At 34.1% G+C, this 23,594-nt stretch overlaps 1 protein-coding gene across 6 annotated transcripts in view; it reads right to left on the bottom strand.

Moving 5' to 3' along the window:
* FSTL5 (follistatin like 5) overlaps nt 1-23,594 on the bottom strand; it is a 271,571-nt gene that overhangs the window by 4,736 nt on the left and 243,241 nt on the right. For all 6 annotated transcript variants that reach the window (XM_038136446.1, XM_038136448.1, XM_038136445.1 and 3 more), the window contains one exon: nt 22,345-22,469. In XM_038136446.1, coding sequence (XP_037992374.1) covers nt 22,345-22,469 — 125 coding nt within the window. The remainder of the gene's footprint in view (nt 1-22,344; nt 22,470-23,594) is intronic.

Genomic DNA, 23,594 nt, shown 5'->3' with positions numbered 1-23,594 from the left:
AAAAAAAACAAACAACAGTCATTTAGCACTTTAATATATTTGAGACATTTTATTCTATACATGTGTCCATCATATTTCACAGTACCTTTATTTAATTCAGGAAAAAGACTTAAAATTTGACTGTATGTTTTAAGTTGCACTTTAGTTTCTATCCTGCATGAGAGAAAACACAAGTAATCTTTCTTTAAAATAGGTAATCCTTTTTTAAAAACCCAAATGAATTCTTAACCATTTTCCACCACAAAACAAATTTTAAAATCTAAATACATATATTTTAAACTGGTAAAAACCTAAAAAAAAATTAAAAATCCAAATAGATATATTTTAAAGTGGTCAAAATGTAAACCATGTTTTTTCATTTATCATATATCAAGCAAGAAGAAATTTTTGTGCTGCTTGACAATTCATTTTTTTCTAAAGATTATTCCAGGTCATAAAAATGACCTTCTTCTAAAGTAAAATACAAATGCAAAACAAGATTATCATCAATTATCTAAATCAGCAAATCTTACTTGCTGATTTAAATTGCGATTAAAATGAAGTATTTAAATCAATTTGATTCAAAGAAATCTGCCTTGCTTATGATTATTTGAATAAGCAGTGTTAATGATCAATTTATGAGATTTTTTTTTTTGCATCCAAATGTTATTGATTTCAAGAGGAATATATAAGTTACTAATTTTTCTAATATTATTCTCAGAATGTATGTTTTTGAACCACAGGTACACTTAACCCATGTTTACTTTGGTTACATAAACTCCTTGATTACCAAATGTGAATGTGTTATCTAAGGTTAAAAAGAAAGCTGATGTCACTCCCTAGGGGAGTGACATGTCACTCCCTAGGGGTGACATCAGCTGCACATGTGGAAAGACTCATGTTTGGCATCTAGCTTTCCCCACAAAGGACTCTGCCATTGGGTTGTACTCCAGCTTCTCATTACCTGCTGGTGTCTTCTGTCACACAAATCCCCTAAACTCAAAAGGTTTGCATAAGCATTCCCCAATGCATGTCATCAGGATAAATTTAGCTACTGTGGAATAATTAAGATCCTTTAAATGTTTTTTGTTGACTAACCTGGTTAGTGTGAATGAAATATCTTAGGAGCCATGGAAGAATGTTGATGTACACCTTCCCACTAGCACAGACAGATTTAATAAAAATTATGTTTGTCCACAGCAAGGGACTCCAGATCTCCAGACTTAGTTGGCAAACACATTTAAAAACAAACCAGTTACTAACATTAGGATACTAGTTTCTTTTATAGCTTTATCTGTCTCTTTGTAATATTTAGTTCACAGTTCAAAAAGCCACAAGTAAAAAGTTTACAATATCTTGGACAGACTGTTCCTCAGATGTTAACAGTGGGTTCAGCTTTGGTAATTGAGTTTAACTGAAAACTATAGAAACTGGCTTCAACATTTTATCCACTTTATGTGATGTTGTTTTTTATTGCACTTGAGAAATTTATTGTCCCTTGCTTTGGAGCTATTAAGGAACTTGATTTTATATGCTACAGCAGCTAACCATATGTATTCTGGTAATCAGTTATACCTGAATGCTTGTTTACAATGTATCTTACTTATAAAGTGTGAAAAGAGCAGCTTAATGCATTTTTTCCAGTGATTATTTATTTTCAACTCACAATTATTTACAGCTATCCATGCTATTCATTGCATTCTATTTACTTCTGAATTGGAAACAAAGGTTTGGAAGATATGCTCTCTTTCCTTCCTTAGAGAACTGACTTCTCTAGCCCCGATAAAATATAACTCCATTTTCTTGTAACATTAACATGCAAAATACTTTTTGCTTTATAATGTTTTCTAGTTCAAACTTTAAAAAGTCACAGCTTTGGACACAGATGTAAAATTAGCCCACAGTGTAATGTTTCTGGAGCTGAATACACTGAGAGATCAGTTATGTGAGCAGAATATTGTATAGAACATACTTAGCAGTTTATAGTTACTGATTTCAAAGCACTTTGAAAAGTGCTATTACTTATTATTACAGATAATACAGAGGGTAAAGAAAGCTGAATGACTGGCCTAAGGCTATATAATAATCCAGGCTATATAATAATATAAGGCTATATAACAATCCTGGCATAGTCCAGGTGAAAATATGGGTTATCTAAGGCCCAGCGTGGTTTCTAACCTATCATGCTACAGGTTACTATTGCAACTGAGGTACTAAAGAGACAGATATGAGAAAAAACATATAAAAATACATAATTTTGAATAAGAGTATACAAAATCACTCCATGAAAATAATGTTTTTTACTAAATTACTAAAAATAGACAGAACTTTGGACCTGGCTGGGAGAGAAGTTGGTAAAATTTCATGAAGGGTCTACCCTTCCCAAAACCAGCAGTATAGCTGCCAAAAGCAATTTATTAGAACTAACAGGATTTTATCCATACAACTGTTTAAACAATTCTTTCTTGGCTGTCATACTGCCTGCAACATTTCAGTGCTCCAAATAAAATGCAGTAAAGCTGGACAGGGATGTAAATACCCTAACAGCCCAGTAATACAGATAAAAAAGCTGTGTGTTTCATAGGTTTGTCTGCCTGTCTCAGTGAGAGCTGTGTGGCTGGAGTTTTGAGAAGCTGAACAAATCAAGAGAGGTCTGTTCCTGTGCCTGTGAGGTTTGTGAGGCTGATTCTTAGTCTCTGAGAATTGCTAGGCAGAGGCGTAAGGATGGAAAAAGTAATGAAGTTCTGGAGGGAAGGCACAGAAGGGAAAAGAGGAAGTGAAGAAAACTGATAAGAAAAGCTAAGAATTTCATGTCTGGTATAGTTTAAAAAAATACAAACCGAACAGAAAGAAACAAAGAACAAGAAAAAATATACTTTTGTTACCTAAAATGAAAAAGTACTTTCCAAGCCACTGGCAACTGAGGAAGGTGCTAAACAGGTTTTTTATAGGGACATATATCTGTCAGGTTAGATAATTTGTTCCAAATAATTTTGAGAGAGTTGACTAGCTCTTAGCATTTTAATAAATCTCAGAATACCAGGAAAATTTGGAGAGTCTGAAAAAAAAAGATTGTTGAAATATTCATAAGACAAAGTCAGGTATCCTACCTAAGCTGAACAGCTTGATGCATATCCAAGGGAAATAATAAAATAGATTACATGAGAATGAATTACAGAAAATCGTGAATATACCACAGTCAACATGGTTTTATGAAAAAATTAACTTTGTCAGACAAACCTAATTTAATTTTTTTATTAGAAAACTTTCTGAATGTAACTGAATATCAGGAGGGCATAGATTTCTTGGAATAAAAACTCGTATCTGAAAGAAAAATAATTTATCTGTAATAAAATGTAGTTGTCAATGCAGAATCATCATTTTACAGGAAATTTGTTGGTACAAAAGCTGATACTTCACAAAATTTTCACAGATTATTTGCATGTAAATGTCTATGAATGTCCATGACACTAAGGTTGTAGATAATGACTGCAAAATCATTGCAGTCAGTTGCTCATTCAAGCAAAAAGTATTCAAAGGTGGCCAAGTGTAAAGTTGAGCAGCTTCATGTGTGAGTGAGGAATGCATGACATGAACACAGACAGTATCCTAAAAAGTAGCAGCTATAAAAGGATTTCATGATCATAGCAGACATGCAAGTCAATATGAAATCTGAGTCTAATGAGTCAAAAAAAAAGACCCAAAAGCCTCTGTAAAGTCCTTAAGGGTATATCAAAAGAGAGGAGAGTAAGAATAATAAAACACACTCACTTCAACACACCTGTATTCTACACTGGGGAGACTAAACTAAGAATGCTTTATGGTTTTTTTTCCTCATTTCTGCCCTTCTAAAAAGAAATGAAAAAAAAATAGAGGCAAGGAAAAACCTGAAAATTATTTGAGGAAGGGAAACAATGGTTTTATGCAAGACTCTGAGTATAATATAAAAGTGGCTGCATACTGAAAACAGAAAACTTTAAATTAGGAATAGATAATTTTTCCTAACAATGGGGACAATATACAATTGCAACCAACTACAATAGCCATGATGAATTTTCTGTGGCGGGACTCTCCAGGTAAAGATTATACTACTATTTACGGATACAGAGAGGTAGCTTCAAAAATATCAGATTCATTATCTGAATCACTGAATGGCTATGTGAAATGTTTAAAACCTAAAGTACATGCAGAAGTCAGAGAAAATGTTCTCATTGCCTCTTCTAGCTGATGGATATATGAAACACCATTTTTTTTGCTTTATTCATATAATCAAAATTGCATAGGTACAGCAGATTTTAATCTTATACTACTCATTCATTTGATGGTGAGATATTAACCATCATAAAATCATAGAATCATCAAGGTTGGAAAAGATCTTTAAGACCATCCAGTCCAACCACTCCCCCAGCACTACCACTGTAACCCCTAAACCACTAAACCATATCACCATATCATCCAGACATGTCTTGAACACCTCCAGGGGTGGTGACTCCACCACCTCCCAGGGCAGCCTATTCCAATGCCTTAAAAGAAGTAACCAAGTGCTTCAAATCTGATGAAATGACTGTGATTGGACACAATCCCTTAGCTCACAGACAAGACACACACAGGTAGAATGCAGAGGAATCTGCCCTTCTGCAGACCTAAGGTTGTGATGCCACTTTTCCATCCACTGTATAGAAAATAGCTGTTTTCTAAAACTTGTCTTACACTGTTTCTGACCTTAAGTAATTGTGAATTTCACACATGAGTTACTAATAATATTACAATTACCAATCTTTCATACACACATATATTTTCAAAATGAGCATTGTCCTTGACAACACATTGATCTCCAAATTCAGAAGGCTTATGAATTGCTTGTAAAAGTACAATTATACAACTATAAAAGCTATATAATGGGGTGAAAGATGGTCTAAGAGTGAATGGCCATTCTTTTGAGTTTATTGATTTAACTGTACAAGATCATGGTGGACAGGCTGGGGAAATGGTGTTAGACCATGGAGACCTGCTTCAGAACAGTTACCTGTTTAAACACACCAATGATCAGTTGCAAACAAATTTAATTCAACTCTCCATAACCTAATTGCTGCCTTCTAAGTAACAGATGAATCTGTCTTCCCTTCTCTCCAGCATTATGAACCATCTCAGCATGCCAGTGTCAGATTATTAACTCTGCTTCCATTGCCAGATTTGGTCTCATCTTTCTGATAAGGAGACATGAGCAACTATTAAAAAAATTAGTACCTACCAAATATGTAAGAAAAAAGTATTGTAAGTCACTAAGGTGATAGTTTTGGATTGCACAGATAAGTAGATTGGGGGATGCAAAAAAGCTGTATGTAATAAAACAGGTTAAGAAAATGCTGTCCTCCAGTGGTGTCTGGAGCACCAGCAAAATAGGGACATTTCACAAAATTTACATTAGTGAGACTTTTGCATGAAGTCCCCGGAAATCAAATCTGTAAATGCATGTGCTGAGCTTTGACTATCCCAAGATTTCTCTTTCCATTCTGAGTAAAGGAAAGCTATCAAATCTGAGTAAAGAAGTCTGCATTACTACTCCATGTTCTATAGAGATGGAACCCAATCCCCAAAGTAGCCAAAACATTGTAACTATCCAAAGCACTTGGCTACCTAAAAGTATTTAAAAAATACAGCCACTTATAATTTTGTCATTAAATTGTGTCTGTCACCTCTGCTCATTTATCCTGGTTTTATGATTAGGCTGCTGGAAAACAGCAAGTGATAGTCGAGAATACCTCCACTTTTCCGGAATGTCTTATATATAGTTGATGGAACATTCAATTCAAAATTTCCTCTCATATAGCTTAGTATGTAGAAGCCTCCCACTGCTCATTAATGTCTGATTAATATTTATAACAATTTCAACCCTGATGTCTCTTCTATCCAGTGAAATAATGCACAATACCAGCACATAAAGGTGTTTTTCACAGTTCATACTGGAATAATGTGTAACTTAAACCTGCCAGGTATGAGAGCAAATCTTTAGTTTTGCAATAATTTATTGCAGAGTTAATACAAGTGGGAACTGTAGCCTGTGGGCATATCACTCCAATTGGAGTAAATGTAGAATTGTGAAATCTGTGACTGTTTCTTTCTTCCCTTACTCCATATGAATAAACAATAACGATTTTAATCCCAGATTTTCAAGATTTTTGACCATTTGTTGTGACAAAAGTTTTAATGCAATAGGGCTAATTATACTTAGCAACTCTATAGCAGTTTCTGTAAGAGTAGTATACTGGATTTGGCTGAAATTGAGTTAATTTTTATTATACCAACCTGCATGGGGCTGTGTCTTAAATTTATGAACAAAAGTGTTGACAACTCACCAGTGTTTTAGTTATTGCTCAGCACTGCTGGCACAGCACCAAGGCCTTCTCTGTTTCTTACTCTGCCTTTCCCATGAGTAGTCTGCAGGTTTGGGTAAGGTTGGAAGGTGACACAGCAGGCTACCCCAGGGATATTCCATAACTCATAACATTATGTTCAACATTCAAACTTCTTCCTAAGTAGTTGTTGCTCCTGCTAAGTGGGAGCTCAGCTGCTGGTTGGGGACAGCTCTCCACAGGGAGTCATTAAGTTTTCCATGAGTTTTACAGAACCCAGACAAAGGGAAACTGAATTAACTCAAATTTACTTGTCCAAACCAACTTCAAAGAGACAGAAAGAGTATCCTAAAACGTGGTAATTGCAAAATGCAATTAAAAAAAATGCAGATCACATGGACGATTGTCTTATTTTTTAAAAATGAAAAACCATGCCCACATATTTAAAATTACATAATTACAGTGACAAAGTTAATAACACTATAGATTATCAGTTCTGCTTTCATCTCACAAAATAAATTCAAGAACATATTTTTAAAGTATTTTACAGCATTTGTAAGGTATTTAAAATATGGGACTTTGCTCCACGTTTTATGAACCTGTTTGTAACACACACATTAAAAAAAGAACAGTAAACCCAGGAACTCCATCATTCTCTTCCCAAAGTAATTATTGTAATTACCACTATCTTATTTCCTAAAAAACAACCTGAAGACTCTCACTGCCAAGCTGCCAAAGTAATCCCTATAGCAAATCAGATTATTGCTCTACCAAAATTAGTCCTCTCTCTTGCCCTCATCAGATTATCAAATGTCTCAGAGTGAGGGAAATCTTTCATCAAATCTTTCTTTGGAATAACGTGCTCACAGGAACTTGCTCATCACTGAGAAGTAACTTATGACATGACGCACCAACACTAAATTCATATATTAAAAGGTATCAATTTTAGAAACCTTACTAGGTATTATTATGACACATAAATATTACCAGTTTTTTACAAGTATTTTCACATCCTCTCTCTTTTCATACCTATTTTTTAGGTTTTTTTACCTGCAAAATTCCTATCACCTTAAGTTCTATTGTTTGTAACAGGTATAAAAGGTAAAAAAGAAATTTTCCTGACATGCTATACAGCTTTCACTTATGAGAAAATGTGACAGTGCAGGTTATAATATCTGCTATATAAATCACAGTATTTATATAGCTGGCTCCCTTTCACTGCCCAAAATAATGTATTCAATCAGTATCCTTTAAGGTGTGGGGCTTTCAAACCAGAAAAACAAACCTTTATAAATGTAGAAAATTGGTTTATTATGGTTTAGAACAAGTAATGATGGTTTTACATAAAATAACTCTCAACTTCTTTATCAAGTCTGTTCAGCCTAAATAGCATGGACTCTGGCAAAGCTCAAGAAGAGTATTTTGCTTTTCAGGAATGAACAAAACATCTTTTTCCTCTCAAATATCTCACTGTTCTTATATCTCTGTTATGTCAATGCTCCTTATAGCTATACCAAAAGTGCTTTGAATGTCATTAAACAATTTAAAATGTGTGCAGCTTCCTGCTCTGGATTCTGTGGGTTTGTTCCATAACAAAAAAGTAGATTTCCATAAATGAATAAGAAAATGTATTGTAGAAGTATCATTGGTGGAATGTGCTATGTATTGGTAGTGGTAAACAAACCTGCAAAACAGAAATCTGGCTGAAATCTTTAGTGACTCACCCAGTTCTGTGGGAGGTTTCCTGGTTACAGGGTGTCACATTTGTGTGCATAACTCTCCATCCTCATCACTGTAGTACCTAAGAAAATTTTTTTTCTATTTTCTATTACTGAGGAAACGCTTAATAAGAAACTTATTCCAGAAGATCAGTATTGTTGCCTGAACTTCAGTACCACCACAATTTAATATCTCTTTGCATATCTGAGAGGAGTTGACTTTGTTTACAAACCAAAATACATAGCCATTGCACTAGGAGGTTGTTTACTGTCAAGCCTTTTCTGAATTCAGTTGATAGCGTCACAGGGCAAACACTCATCCTGTGAGCTGGTGTATTTCACACTGGCAAGGATTCTGCTACCATTTTGTTATGACTGTTAATAGATGTGTAGCAAAAGCATCCTTAAGCATCTGTTGATTCTCCTTTGGACCCTTCTTCTGTCATCCAAATCCTATGGGACAGAGGGAAGGATAACAGGGGAAAAACCCTACACCAGTGCTGAAATTGCATGAAATCTCACTCTCACAAACCTGCAGTTTACTTACTGCCAGTCTGCAGAGTTTTAATGGAGGTATGTAGTATTTGATAGAAAAACAGCATGTTACAAATCATAAACATGCATATGTGCATATGAGTATATAAATATATATAATGTATATATATGAGTGTATATATATATATATATATATGAGTGTATATATATGTGTGTATATATATAGGTATAATATCAGCTTGCAGTTGAAGTATAGGAAGAAAATCACATACTAGGGCATCTCTCCTTTCACTGCTTTTTCTTCTAAAATAAGAAGTGGAAAACTAAAAATAGTTTTTGCCATGCATATTCCGGGCCTCTGTCCTAAGGTTCTAAATACTTTCACTGCTACTCTTCGCACAATCCTGTATCATCCAAATTTTCCTATAAAGATCCCACTGATGCTGTTTGACATCAAGTGGTAGTATCCTTGGAAGCAACGACTTTTCCTCTCAAGGGATAAGCATGCTCTCTCTCTCTTCTTAGGATTAAACATAAATGCTTTCATTTTTAGCTGATGAATTGGAGAGTTGAATGTGTAGATATCAAGTATCACATATCATTTAGTACAGCAGTGCTAGATCTCAAACCACACAGAGTTGAGTTCTGGGTGGTTCTGATAAGGATTTCAAGTAATACACTTTGAAATTTAAAAAGGAAGAGTTGTTTAGATTAAGCACACGTGCAAAATGAGTGCTCTGCCACAATGACCAGTTTAAGTACTGTATTTTTTATAATCTGTTCTTTTCACCAGTTTATTAAAAATTGATATATGAACCAGAAAATAAAAAAAAACAAACCCAAAAATTATATGTCTTAACTGTATCTCTTCCAGAGTAAATAAACATATCAATTTGTTTATATTTATACCCTTATTGCTTTGAAATAAACAAGAAAAAAACAATTTCTGCAGTTCTAATCAGCACAGCTTCTTCCCTCCCCTTCAATCGTATCAGTCATCAATAAGGAGGATCAAGAATTGCCATGACAAATGTACAGCATCACCGCAACTCCTTAGTGCAAAAATAATTATCCACAGGTAGCATTCCTCTTCTGAGGACACCTACATTTCTATGCACAACTATGTGTGTTTAAATATGAGCTGAAAATCTAAGCTGCTATTTTTTGCCAGCGAAATCTAAACCACACAGTCAACAAAGTCCAAAGAATTTTTTAAAATAATCAGTACCAGAGGCCTGTAGGGGGTGAGAAATACTGCTTCTACACTGTGTGTATAGACTAAATCTCCAGTAACCATTGCAGGAGACAGACAGTTAACGCCCACAGATATACTGCATTTTCACATCTCAATCTAGGTGCCTACAATCTGAACCTCACACTCACCATAAGCATCCTCTCAGCATGAAAACATAATATCCAAATATAGCCTCATAAAACTTTGCACAGATTAGGGCAATTGAAGCTTAAATGACTGACATTACATCACAATGTGACTATGAGCTAGAATTCCATTTGAAATATGATTGTCTGTTTCTCCAAGCCATTATAACAAGCTCAGGTTTCCTACAGCGTAGGGGCTATTAAACTTGCCTTTGCGGTCAGAAATTCAAACAACTGATTTGAGGAATAGCTAGCACTGCTGAAAGTGCCTGCATAGAGTGAAGAATGTTACATAAGTCTCCATGCAAAACAGTCCTAAAAACAGAGACGTCTCTCCCAGAATCTTCAGGAATCTCTGAAGATGATTTTCACCACTCTCGAAGCATTGCTTTAACAGAAAACCATAACTTCTCTTTCCACAGAAAGTATAATTTGCCATCCACAACAATCAACTTCAGTACTTTTTCAAGGCTAGAGAGTCCTCAAACATACAAAGAGAAACCCTTCAGTCTGCCTTTCATTTTTGTCTTAGGGTTTTGTGATCTAAGAACTGTGTGCAAATCTTATGTATGAGTTTTCCAAGAGCGAGTTTGTTTATCACCGTATCTTAGTGAACTATGTTTTCATGACACTACTGAAGTACTTGGTATACTCTGACAGAACTAACTCCACTGCAAAATATTGAGATGGAGTCCACTTCAGACAACAAATTTACAAAAGATAACTAATATTTTCCAAGAAAACCAAATATAACAGAATGTGGCTAGTAACCATGCTATATGTTCTGATTTTAAAAGTTCAGGACATTTCCAGGTTTATAAAGAATTATTTTTAAAGTGTTTCTGCGGACAGGATCTATAAAAGCTATGCAAGGGAACAGACTATGTACACAGACTATGCTACACAACTTTTCCCATTCTAAAGCATGGGTAACACAGGAAGAAATTAAAGCCCACTGAGGCACAATTACTTGCATTAACTACAGCAGAGTTAGGTCCAAACTGTCCTACCAATATTTAATGCCATTACAATACTGTGAAATGTGTACTGGGTTATTGTGCAAAACATCCTAAAGCAAAGGTCACAAGAGAAAAACAAAGCATGAAGAAGAAACTCAATGAAGGACTTAAAGAAGTTCTGTACTAGAAAAGTGCCAAAGTCCTGTGATTCCTGACACTGTTTATTTAAATTTGCAAGGTGTCTTTTTTTTTTTTCCCTCTTCCTTCAGGTAGAGCAACTTACTTTGCCTTATCCATGCACACATAACCAAGCAAGATGCAAGTGTGGAGCTGCCAACAGGTGGCAAATTAACAACTTGAGTTCCTCTGTGCTATTTTCTTCCTTTAGACAAGCCATATATATTGCTTAGCACTCCAACTGCAGTCAGAATAAAAGAGGAAATATCTATGCATTTTTTAAAAAGATGAAATAGAGAAAACCTTTGGGATTTTTTTTCCTAAAAATGAGGATAAATTTAATTTTTCATTTCTTTTAAAGAATATATTAACATAAAATTTTAAGAAATGTAAGAATTTTAAGAATTCTTCACTTCAGGAAGATCGACAGACTAGAAGATGAAGAGGAGGAGAAGGATAATATAAAAACTGATGTCCTCTATCCTTTCTGGTTTTGGCCTACCCCAAGAGATTACTCTTATGAAGACTATAGACTTTTTTTAAATCTGAAATCAATCACTTCAGGAGAATGATGTTCTCAAAATACAAAGCAAATATAACAGAAGATAATTAAATAAGCTAAAGTCAAAATTATATAAGATATATTATATAATGATATATATTATATAATTATATTATACTGAATAAGAAGCAAAGAGCAGTATTTTTGTACAAAGGAGAAATTTTCTTACCCAAATGATTTTGTTCAAGAAAAAAACCCTGAACTATTATCTACTTTATCTTGAGTGAATAAAAATTTTGTTTAAATCTTCCCAATATTCTATGCTTAGGAATGGGGGAAAAATTATAACCCACAGAACATAAGGCTGTGGGGCCACTCTTATGGAAAAACGAGCCATTTTAGAGTAAAACAAGGTCATCACTATAATTTCTGTTATATGAAGAACAGAATTTGATGGCAGGTCTAATTTTCTAAAAATATTGACTCTTTTTATACTTCTGCTTGGGAAGACGTTCTGGGGTTTGAAAACTTCAGGTTTCAAAACATGAATGTTTGTGTTCTTACAGATTTGCACATTAAAAATCTCATATATACTTCTCCAACTACAAGAAAAAATATCTATTCAATAACAGGCAACCTTTGAAATTTACAGCCTATATAGGATGGAAGAGGAAAACTAATATATAGCCAGATATAACTAGCTTTCATTGAAATTATTATTACTATTATTAATATTATTATTATTATGTGGATTAGGCAATACCTTTTTATGATAAGAATAGATGGCAGCAGAGATCTAATCTATCAGAAAGCATGTTTGCTTAATAATACTGAAAAAATAAATATAGGTTAAATATAGATTAATTCAGAAAGGAACTTAATATTCAATTGTAAGTAGTATGAAATGAATATTTTTAGATCTGTGGGGGCAGACAGTCTTAATAATGAAAAAATTCCTGATTAGATGCTCAAGTGTATTAAAATATAATAGAAAATGACATTGCAAAGACTAGGGGGAGAAGAAATAAAAACATAAGTGACCTGCTGTCCCACACAAAGGGGATAAAGTGCTGAATATCACCTGAGAGATCTGAAAGTGATCTTTATAGTAAGTATTCCAAGACTGCAGATATTGATATTCACAGATCTGTTCTGAAGATTTTATTCTTTTTTGATAGTGCTTTTTATATACTTCATATGTGTGCCTCTATTTCCATGGAATATGGTGCCTCTATTTCCATTCTCAGTGAGGGAGCTCAGTGTAGAGAGGATTAAATTAGATGTCAAAGACTCCACAGTCAATGATGGTCAAATATACAAAAATGATTATTTTTTTTCTCTCTCTTTCCTTTACTCTCTCAGCCCATTCTGACCATTATTTTGAAAAATAAGGATATCAAGGACTTCAAGACAGCCATGCAAGACAGATGGGAAGAAATATTTCAGCAAGGGCTCAAAGGAATCCTGACAAGTGTTATGTTCTTAGAATAAAGAGATCTCAAATTAAGCTTTGTACTCTGAGATTGAATAGTAAAAAAATCCATTACTAGACAATATATAACAGAGATAGAAGATAATATTATAAAATAGATAGTTTTACGCATTGCTAAACTTTCAGCTTCTGAGTTTATCCTACAACATAGTTAATAAGATGGGCTCCGGATTAAAGAATGAACACCACAAATTTAATGCTGCTGAGCTGAAGTAAATGACATTGTAAGTGCCATCAACAAAATCCTCCCTCTTATTGGGATAATTTTCACTAGGGTGGAAAAACCAAAAGTGATACAATCTTTTAAGCATTTATTTGGGGAAAGTCCATGCAAGATGTCTTCTGTAACTCCACTGGATAAATCAAGTGCTTGCAAGCACTTCTTGTGGGAAGAGATGATTTCTTGTAACACACTGCATAAAGCCCAGGACTTCTGACTTTTAGTGCACATTTGCACAGCTTAGGGATAAACTCTGAATTTTTAGGGTACTAGTGATGCAGGTGTCTATGAATTGCTTGAGGTCTCCCTGGGGGAGCACTTGCAAGATGTGTATTACAAAAAGTTTTAAAAATATTGCAAATTCTTTTCCAATGCTGGCAAAAAACAGTCCAAGAAATTTTAGGACAAAGGGAAGTAACTTAATTTCTACATTTTTAGTATCCAGGAATATATGAAACTGTTCATGTTATAGCATAAAGGAACCCACACAGCAGAAATCTATTTTTAGTGTTGGCAGCAAATGCATTTTTCTCATACTTTCTAGGGAAGGAAAGCTAGAAATTTAATTCAAAAAATCCCAATCATTTTTAAAGCAATAAAAGTCAAAGAAATGGCTAGCTATACAGACACAGCAAACAAAAGACATTCTAAAGATGCTCCTAAATATCAGTACAAGGTAGAACAGGATTAAGACAATCTGGCACTTCAGAAAATGTGGTAACATCAAAGTGGGCCGATGCCATATGGACTCAACAGTCAAATTTATTTATGTCAAAAGAAATAGTCAACACTAGCACAAAATGAATAATGAGGTAGAGATAAGGACTACAAAGGTAGTAAATAACATACAGCAAAACAGTCTCAATAGATCTTTTTCTTCATTTTAAACATGAAGTCCACATACTGTTATAGCTGGGGATATGTGAATATGTCAAGAAAAATACTGAGCTTTACCACAATTCCCTTCTCTCCTTTTAGTTTCTACTGGGGACGCAAATTAAGAAAATATTACATGCAACAACAACAAAAACCCTCAAAAGAACACTAAACAGAAACAAAACAAACAAAAGAAAAACCAACAAGAAAAAAACCTCATAATTTTTGTTTTTAAAAAACATGATAATTTTTTTTTTTTGCACATAGAAGCATTAGAGGTGACATTTGATTTAAACATGCATGATTGTCATGGCAAAAATGATCAGGCACATCAGGGCAAATTCCTGTTTTAGTTTGTAGATTTTACAGGGTGTAGGAGCTGGTTTGACTGGCTCTGTTAGGATGGAAGTTGGATGTTTTATTCACCATAAGATGTTACATGCTGATGGCTGAGGACCCATGGAAGGAACACAAAAATAGTCTATTTGTGTAGATTTGGAAGTTTCCTTACAGTCTGATTCATATGATTTAAACCCATTTACAATGGGTTTGTAACATAACAAATAGGACAGCTTAAACACAATTAGCAAAAATCTATTCTAAATGTTAAAAAATTGAACTGAACAAATGAAAATTTCCTATCACATTTTCACTAGGTTGTTGTCAAAGATCTAGACTACAGCACGATTCTTGCTGTATCAAGAAAACTAGCTCCATCCAAGCCAGACCCAGCAAAATTTTTAAAAATAATAGTGTTTTGGTTGTTTCTTAACAAACGCACAAAAAATAAAACACCCCAAAAATCCCACCAAAACAAACAAACAAACGGTTGATTGCATCATTTTAAGATTGCCTCCAAGCTAATAAATGAGTCTTTATAATTTGGGGCATTTTTTGTAAACCACCGAGTAATTAAGGTAACACTAAGATAACTTCTATCTACCAGGGACAACAACTTATGTGCCATAATCGCAGGGATTAGTTTCTTCTTACAGTTGATTATGTTTTTAAACATTACATTGTTTCATGTATTTCTACATACTGGTACTGGTAGATGCTGAATTTTTAAAAGAAGGTAGGTTCTAGGAGACAGGTACAACATTTATTTTTAGCAATGCTTTGTCCACTTTGATATATTAATATATATATATGTATGTTATATATTTCTTTATATCCTTTATATCAGATGGAAGATGGTATTTTTTCCAAAGGTAAATATTCCTGTAATGACTTCTGCACATGCAAAAGAGAAGAAACCTTACTGCATGAAAAATAAAAAAAAATACAATTTAGCAAAATTACATTACAAATACTACAATACAGCAAAATTACATTTTGCTGTATTATTATTTTGCTGACTAGACTTACTTAAATCAAGTTCCAGGCACTCTCTGAGCTAATGGGGAAGATCAAGTAGAACAAAAGAATTCTTTTTTTGTTTGTTTGTTTTTGACTGATGCTGTTTTATAGTGCTACAAAGGCTGGCTGCAACGTCATGTTTCAGGTAACATTTGAAAGGAATTCTCATTTCTACAGTCACACTGAAGTGGAAATGGATTTTTATGTAATCTTTTTTCCTGCTGACAGCTGGAATTTGTTGTTCAAGAACTTTGTGAAGTTTTATTCAAGATACCTTAGAGGAAAAGATTTGGACCACAAGTTAAATAAATTGGTCGAGCAGTATTGAATTGTCAGCTGATGTGGGAAAAGGCACTCAGAGTAACTGATTCCACAAACAAGACAGTTTTCCAGATGGATTCCTTATACATATGTGTGTGTGTCTACGTGTGCATACCTTTATTTTGCAATGTTAGAAGCAGTCACACAGAATAAAAATATTAAAATTCTTTTATATTGGCTAAATTTAAATGTGCAATTAATTATTTATTAAATTTCATAGCACTGAGATGAACATGAATTTTAAAAATATTTTCTTCCTGAATTCCAAAATGCCCTGGCTTCAAAAACATTATGTACACCTCTGAACATCATTTCAGTGACAGCAAATCTTAACTGGACTTGTGGAATTATGGCAATAATCTTCATTTTCATCATTTCTGTAGGTGTTTTCTCATGGATGCAGCTGGGAAACCGTACTCCCTAGCACATTTTAAACACTGGTCCTTTTCAGTTGGAGTATAGGAGTGGAGCTAAAAGAGGATGTAGATGTAAATTTGGGCACTTGGTATATCTTGTAATTACCTAAAAGACTGAGAATTTCCTAATTACCTAAAAGACTGAGAATTTCGTAGTTTAGAGATACGTAGTGACTACGTTTATGAAATTTTTGGGTGGGAACAAGTGAACAGAGAAGGACTGAAGTAGAGAATATAAGTTGGGTGTACTTAAGAGGACTTCACATTTCTAAAAAGTCACTTATTTTAATAGTTGTTGTTGTTGCCACTGGTGGTAGTTGGACAAAGTAAGTTTCAATGCTGTAAGACTGTCTGAGCTGAATCTCTCAATCTTTCATTCTTTAGATTCCCTCTGGAACAAAGATGCTCTAAAATCCACTATTTAAAGCCTAAAACAGATAGAGAAAAAGACTTCTTGCTGTCTCCTCTCTATCTTTCCCAAAAAACCATATTTTTCTAAAGCAACATATTTATGGACCAGAAGGCTCCTTCTTTTGCGGGGGCAAATATGAGGAGAGGGGAAAAAAATGACCACAATTCTTCAGTTCATTTAGCATGAGTCTCTCACTGAGACACAGAGTAGGAGGCTGCAGAGTGAACCTCTATCCCTCCTTTGAGTACTGTGTCACCATGTAGGATTCACTGCTAGATTCCACAATCCTTATTAGAAAGTGCAGAATATTTTCTAGAGCTTATTTTCTTGCCCTGGTACTACTGAGCTATCTCAGTTTCCTCAAGCTTTCAAGCTCTTTCCCTATTTTCCCTGTATCATTATAGGCTTATAGCTCGATGACTAAGAACTATGTCAAAATTTCTGCTCCCCTAATGTGCATTGTTAACTGAACTTGTAAAATATTAAATTGTTCCTTATCTTCACACTAAATCATACTATGTGAAAAATTCAACCCCAAAATTAATTATATTTCTTTTGTTAATGTTTCATCTACAGCTGACTTAGCATGTACTGCTTCCATTGTTTCACTCGGAAACTACTGAATAGAAAGCTTTTTCTGATTATGTAGGATTTTTGCAACAGATATAGTATCTTCTGTTTGATTATTTGCATAGAAACACTGAAAATGCTCTCACACCCTGTCAGCTACTTCACACCTCTGTAGGAGCTTAAACTCTGAAATGAAATGTGAATGTACCGACTCACTGCTCCACATGGGTTTCATTTAAGAAGGTTCACAGGAATGCATTGGCAGCACATTCCAATTACCTCTTAAAGAAAAGCTTAGTTTTTGGATTGTTTTGTGCAAATGAACAGGTGTAATTTTAGAAAGACTGCTTCCCCTATTACCTTACACAACAGAGGCAAAAAAGAGAGAAAAAGATTCAAACAGAATATATTAACTCTTTTCAGAGCCTGAGCCATCTCACCAGTGAGTTGATTGCTCATTCTTCCACTTGTTAGGTCAGCTAACAGTATGACATTTAAAACACTGCTCAAAGATTAAAACACCTAAAAACCTGGAGTTACTTCATTACAGTGAGTTCATTTAATACTGCTTTTGAAACATTTTGCAGTGTAGTGAAAGACCTTAATTTATTCCAATTATCTTTTGTTCGCTTTGATTTATGAACACTGGAGCTCAGATAATCAGCCCTTTTGCTCCTTAGCCTTCCAAAAATATATTTTCAAGAGTATTGTAGAAGTCATCTTTCTGCAACCATCCCACATACTAATTGCAAAAGTCTATTTTTATGATAAGGAGTGGTATTAGCAGACAATTAAGGACAAGACCATTGGTTGTCCTGAATTGCTTTGGAACAGAAATAGCTTGCTGAATAAAATTTTCTTTTTATTAAACGTATAAAGACAAATATTGAAAACGTATATCCACAATGTGCATCTACAGAAGGAAAAATCTTCAGAAAGAGCTGAAGAAAAACACCTTGGCATTTGTACTATTTATTACAGCTTGACAGATCTCATCCTACACACGTTTGTGGCCCTGGAGTTTGGTAATTTTTCAACAGAACTGGGGGAAAGGGGGAATTTTTTCAACTGTGTGTACTGAAAATATGGGCATGAAAGTGTGCATGAAAATCAGTAGTTTACATTCATTCATTCTCTTTGTATAATTCAAAGTATATTGACAGTGAGTGCACAGCCAATGATAACAGCAGGATGGGCTGTTTTTCAAGATAGGCAAGATAAATATATAATTTCTTCCCTTTGAAATCTTCAGATTTCTAACTGCAAGACTGAACAAATTTATTTCAGTGTTCTTTCTAACAGTAAGTTTTACTGTTTTGTGTCATAACCTCTTTTTCCAAGATGAAGATCTGTTGTGCATTGCACTACAACCAGCTGGCACAAGAAACTCATGAAAACTCATGGGAAACTGACTTTCTCTAAACTCTGAGCTTGCTTAGTGAGAAAAAGAAAGAAATTTATTTCCATCATGAAGGAATGCTCAAAGGGATGGTGTAATTCCTCCCTTAGAGTCAGTAGGTGAACTAGTCTTGTCAAAAAATACAGACAGGAAAATCTAGAATGAAGTCAGCTCTATAATGGGATGCCAACCAAGTCTATCTGCAACTGAGACTCTGCAGAAGCATGAACTTGCTATCTGGAAACATCAGTGAGGCTGCTCTAGACATTATTAGGGAGATAATTAGTACATTTTCAATAAAAAAGAGATATCTTCTTTTTTTTATAGAGACATACACACACATCTATATCTTTAGAAATGCAGCTACAAAAGGATTACAGACAAAACATTGTTTGATTCCTAATGGTGTTTGAGTGGAAGGAAATAGTATTACTGGAGCATAAAAGAGAGGAAGGTACCTTCCTAACATGCCAAAACTAACTGGTCATACTGAACCTACCACATTTTTCTCCCCAAAATGATGGAGTTTCTTTTCTTGTCCTCTTCTGTACACAAATCAACTAGCCACCAATTATAAAAGGAAGTTTAGAGACAATAAATTCATCTATTCTTCCTCTACTTCTTTTGGCTCATGCTTACTTTGGTTAGTTATGTTTCGATGGTGCATCACAGTTGTTCAGAGCATGAAGGAATATTATGCCTGCTGGTTACCAAACCAAAAGGTTATATGCTCTGACTCCTGCTGTATGATAAGTACAAGAAAAAATTAACTCAGTCACTGGTAGGAAAAATATGGGAAAACATTTTTTTTTCCTTTGGAATGAATTACTGTTTACCTGAGACCAAAATTTATAGTATCTCTTCAAATGTTTTATCTGGAGGAAGTGTGTTCTAAATTGTCTGCTGCCCAAAATAGCATTAAAATGTGTGGATTTTTCTTTTCTAATAATAGGCAGTCCATTTGGATTTTCATATATAAAAATAACCGACCTAGGTAAATTAAAAGTATAGTTCCACCACTTCTTAAATAAATTATTTTGCAATAAGTTTTAAATACTTATATACTTACTACTAGCAATTACCATTTTAGCTATTATTAAAAATTTTTAAAAAATAGTGATTCACTATGGTTTTAGATAATTTGCCTTTACTTCTGTTCCTATGGGTCAACAAGTCAACCTATAGGACAGAATATGCTGTAGACAGTAATACACTGCAGATGGTATCAGATGGTTTGTGCTAGCTGTTAGGAAACTTATTTAATTCTTATAAGTTATACGGCTTTTTTTTTTTTTGCTTAGAATTGCCTTTATTTGGACAGTGTGTTTAGTTCTGGATGCTAATTTGGTAAGCCATGCATACTGTCTTCTGCCTCATCATTCAAAATTTTAGTTTACAAGTGACAAATGCACCTAGCTACAGAAAGTTTTCATTTTTCTGAAAGGAGCTGGTGTTGCATGGTCAAAGGGAGCTGATTTCTGACAAAGAGCAAATAGGGCCCTCGGGCAATTAACTACACTAGCCAACTCAGCCAGTGGGGTTATTTCCCTCTTAGCTGTTTTTTGCAATTCATACTCATAAATTGCTCCCCTGGTTGTTATACACTCCCAAGAATAATAAACTCAAGCTTTATGTTTGTTGCCTAACAGCCTTAAGAAACACATTCTGTGATTGAGTTGTTTTTTGTGTTGGTTTTTTTGGGTTTTTTTTTTTTTTGTTTGTTTGTTTGTTTATTTTTTGTTTTTTGTTGACTGGTCATATTAACTTTAATAGACTGGGATTTTCTATATCACTACTAATTTGATGAATACAGTTAATTTTAAATCTTTCCCGTAACATTGTTCACATATTGCATTCTAATTTAAGCAAAAAAAGCAAGGTACTTGCAGGCCAGATGCTATGGAAGACAAATTCTTCAACAACTGATTAACATAAACAGCTCTTGAAGAGTACATTGAAAGAAAAGCACTGTACTTGTATACATAGTGTTTTAAAAATTTTCTTCTTAGAAAAGGCACACAGAATTAATAGCATTTCCCTTAAGCTCATTATTTGATAAAATCTAATTGATTTTGTTCATTAAAACCCCCAAATCTATGGGTTTAGCAGTGGACAAACTACTGCAGGCTTTTTTGCCAGACCAGGAATTTTCTTTTGTTATTTTGGCAATCTTGGCAATTTTATCTGGCATGTGAATATAAAAAAAAAAAACCAAAAAAAAACAACAAAACAAGCAAACAACAACAACAACAAAAACCCCAAAAAACAAACAACAAGCAAACTAAAAAACTTTACTAGGCCTGAATTGATGTACATGTTTATTATATATCTTGAGGCACGTATCAGATTTTATTCTTTCTATGTTCAATTGATTTCATACTCCTTTTTTATTCCTGTGTGTTTTCTTTTATTCTTTCATTGTATTTTCTGTTGAGTTGCATACAGGACGTGAGAAATGACTCAGCAGCTGAAGGTAACATGCAAAGCACAAAGCATCTACTTGACGTATTTGGGCAAAATATCAACCTAAAATAGTTTGAGTTAGACAAGGCAAATCCAACACTAGCTTTGGACTGGCCATATTTTTCTTTCCCCAGTCCTGATTTCCCTCCTAGTATGATGTTTATCCCTATCCATGGTTCTATCTTCCTATTTACTTGAACATTAAAGTATCTTGGTGTTAGTTCTGTTTGGGCAGTACCTCTAGCACCTGCTAGTTTATGAAACAGTAACTTTTGACCTCACAATACATATCTGTTCCAAATACAGCAGAAAAATTTAATGTTTTTCTAAGGCTGAATGTGAGGGCTACAGATTACTTCAGGGACACAACAGGAATTTTTCTACTCAGTTCAAGAAACATAGTAATTATGGTACTAAGAGTCAATGTATTAGTCAGGTATATAAATCTATACATTTCTTTTGAAATTGCATATGGCTGATTGCTAACTTACTTGTTAGTTTAGAGTGTTGTAGGAAATAAAAAAAATATCTCTCATCAACAACCTCTTTAGAAGCCAAATGTTCTTTGATACAGAAGACTAGATTCTTCCCAGGCACATACAGAGGGAATTCTAAAATCAATTGTAAAATCATCCTAAATTGCATGTTTTCACATTTAGAAGACTACTAGTCGCTACAATCAGAAATTATATCCTTTTTAATGGATTTGCCTATTTACACCTGTAATTTGAGAATTTTGCTAGAACAGAATGATGAAAGTTAAGATTATCTAAGAAGATATTCCTACAGAAATTTGAACTTGGGATATCAGAATAAATAATGGATAACTGTTGGCAGAGCTGTTTTGAGGCAAAATGGATCTGTGTCAGCTTGCAAAACAGCTTAGAAGTTGTAAACATACAAACTACTAATACACATTAATGCAATACTCAGATGAAAAAAATCCTAGACTGCAGAATTATTCACTATCTAGAGATAGAAATGTTACAGGAAAAAAAAAACATAGAAAGAAAATTATATATCACACTCTTACTAGTGTATTTTGAGAAAGAAAAATAGATTTTCCTCTAAGAGGTCTTGAGGAGAGCTCTGCTTTATGCCTGTGTTAAGTGTCCTGTTTTCCTCAGCCTCTCTTTCTTCCATATTCTTTTAAAATCCAGCTGATCAAATGGTTCAGTTCCGTCACAGCCAGAACCTGTTCTTGGGATGAACACAAAGACAACCCAACATTCCCTACATTCAGACAAACTTACCGCACATGGGTAATGATAAGGGTTGTGGCTGGAATGAAAAAGTCATCCACTCTGTCAAACTGCTTCCCCACAGGCTGAGTATGGATTGTGTGGTGAGAAACACTCCCACTGGCTTGCGTTATCACCTGCACACAACAACATCAGCATAAAATATAGAAGCACTCTTTAAAACTCAAATCTCAATCCAAATGAATGAATATATAGCATTGCCTCTGTATTCTCTTGTGTTGTCTTTCCCATGTTACCAAGAAAAAGAGTGCAAATAACAGTGAATAAAGCTGATCAACATTACAGATTTCAGAGAACTATTACATACCGGAACACTTAGTCTTCATACTTATTTTTCTCCTTCATCTTTTTTTATCAATCCATATTTATTAATTTATATTACCAAAGCCCTTAACAGTTCTTAGTTTAAAATAAGTTTTTTTGTTTATCTTTTTTCTTATACTAGATCTTAGAATGAGATTAAATTTTTAAGCACTTCAGCCAGAGTGAAAAGATGCTATCAACAAATCCACAGGAACATATGGCTATGCATTTTCCCAATTCTTGTCAATCGTGAGATAATTCAACATAGCACAGAGATATTTCAGAAGAGCAAGCTGAACTGAGTTTACATACTACTTAAATTGTTACGAACCAATTTTATTCAAATCCCAAAATCTTGGGCTTTCTCTGAAGCAAATGTTTATGGGTGAGTAAAAGACAATCCCATATAATAGCCACCATGATTTTCACATATTTGCATTTAAGAGTGGATTTTTAATTTTTTTTTTTTTTTTAGAAAAGGAAACAATCTATTATCTATACTGTAATTAAAAATGAGGGTGAGTAGGATCAGCCACTTTAAAATATACAAAGGCTGACTCAATTATCAGTTCTGGGGAGGAGTGGTAACTAAACTTCCACAAACTACCTTGCATGGTCAAAGTTATTAAGGGTCTGTAGGTGCTGAAAAGGTGATTTCAAATGTTACTAATTTTGCTCAAAAAATTAATCTCATGCTTTTTCTTATATATATTTATATATTAAATGCATAAGAATTTCATTAATTTATGAGGAAAAGGAAAACAAATTAGAAAAAAAATTAAATTATGATATAAGGCTGATCATCATAGTCTCAGGGGATTGCTGTAGCTAAGGAACAGAAATTAATAAAAAAGTATAAAGGTAAGTACAGCTTCTTGAGATGTTTCTTTAGGGACTGTCCCTATGTTTGTCACTGCTCCAAGATATGGGAAAAATCA

Source organism: Motacilla alba, chromosome 4, assembly GCF_015832195.1.
Source record: "Motacilla alba alba isolate MOTALB_02 chromosome 4, Motacilla_alba_V1.0_pri, whole genome shotgun sequence".
Taxonomy (NCBI): domain Eukaryota; kingdom Metazoa; phylum Chordata; class Aves; order Passeriformes; family Motacillidae; genus Motacilla; species Motacilla alba.
The sequence above is the reverse complement of the archived record's forward strand: the minus strand, read 5'-3'. Positions and strand labels throughout refer to the sequence as shown.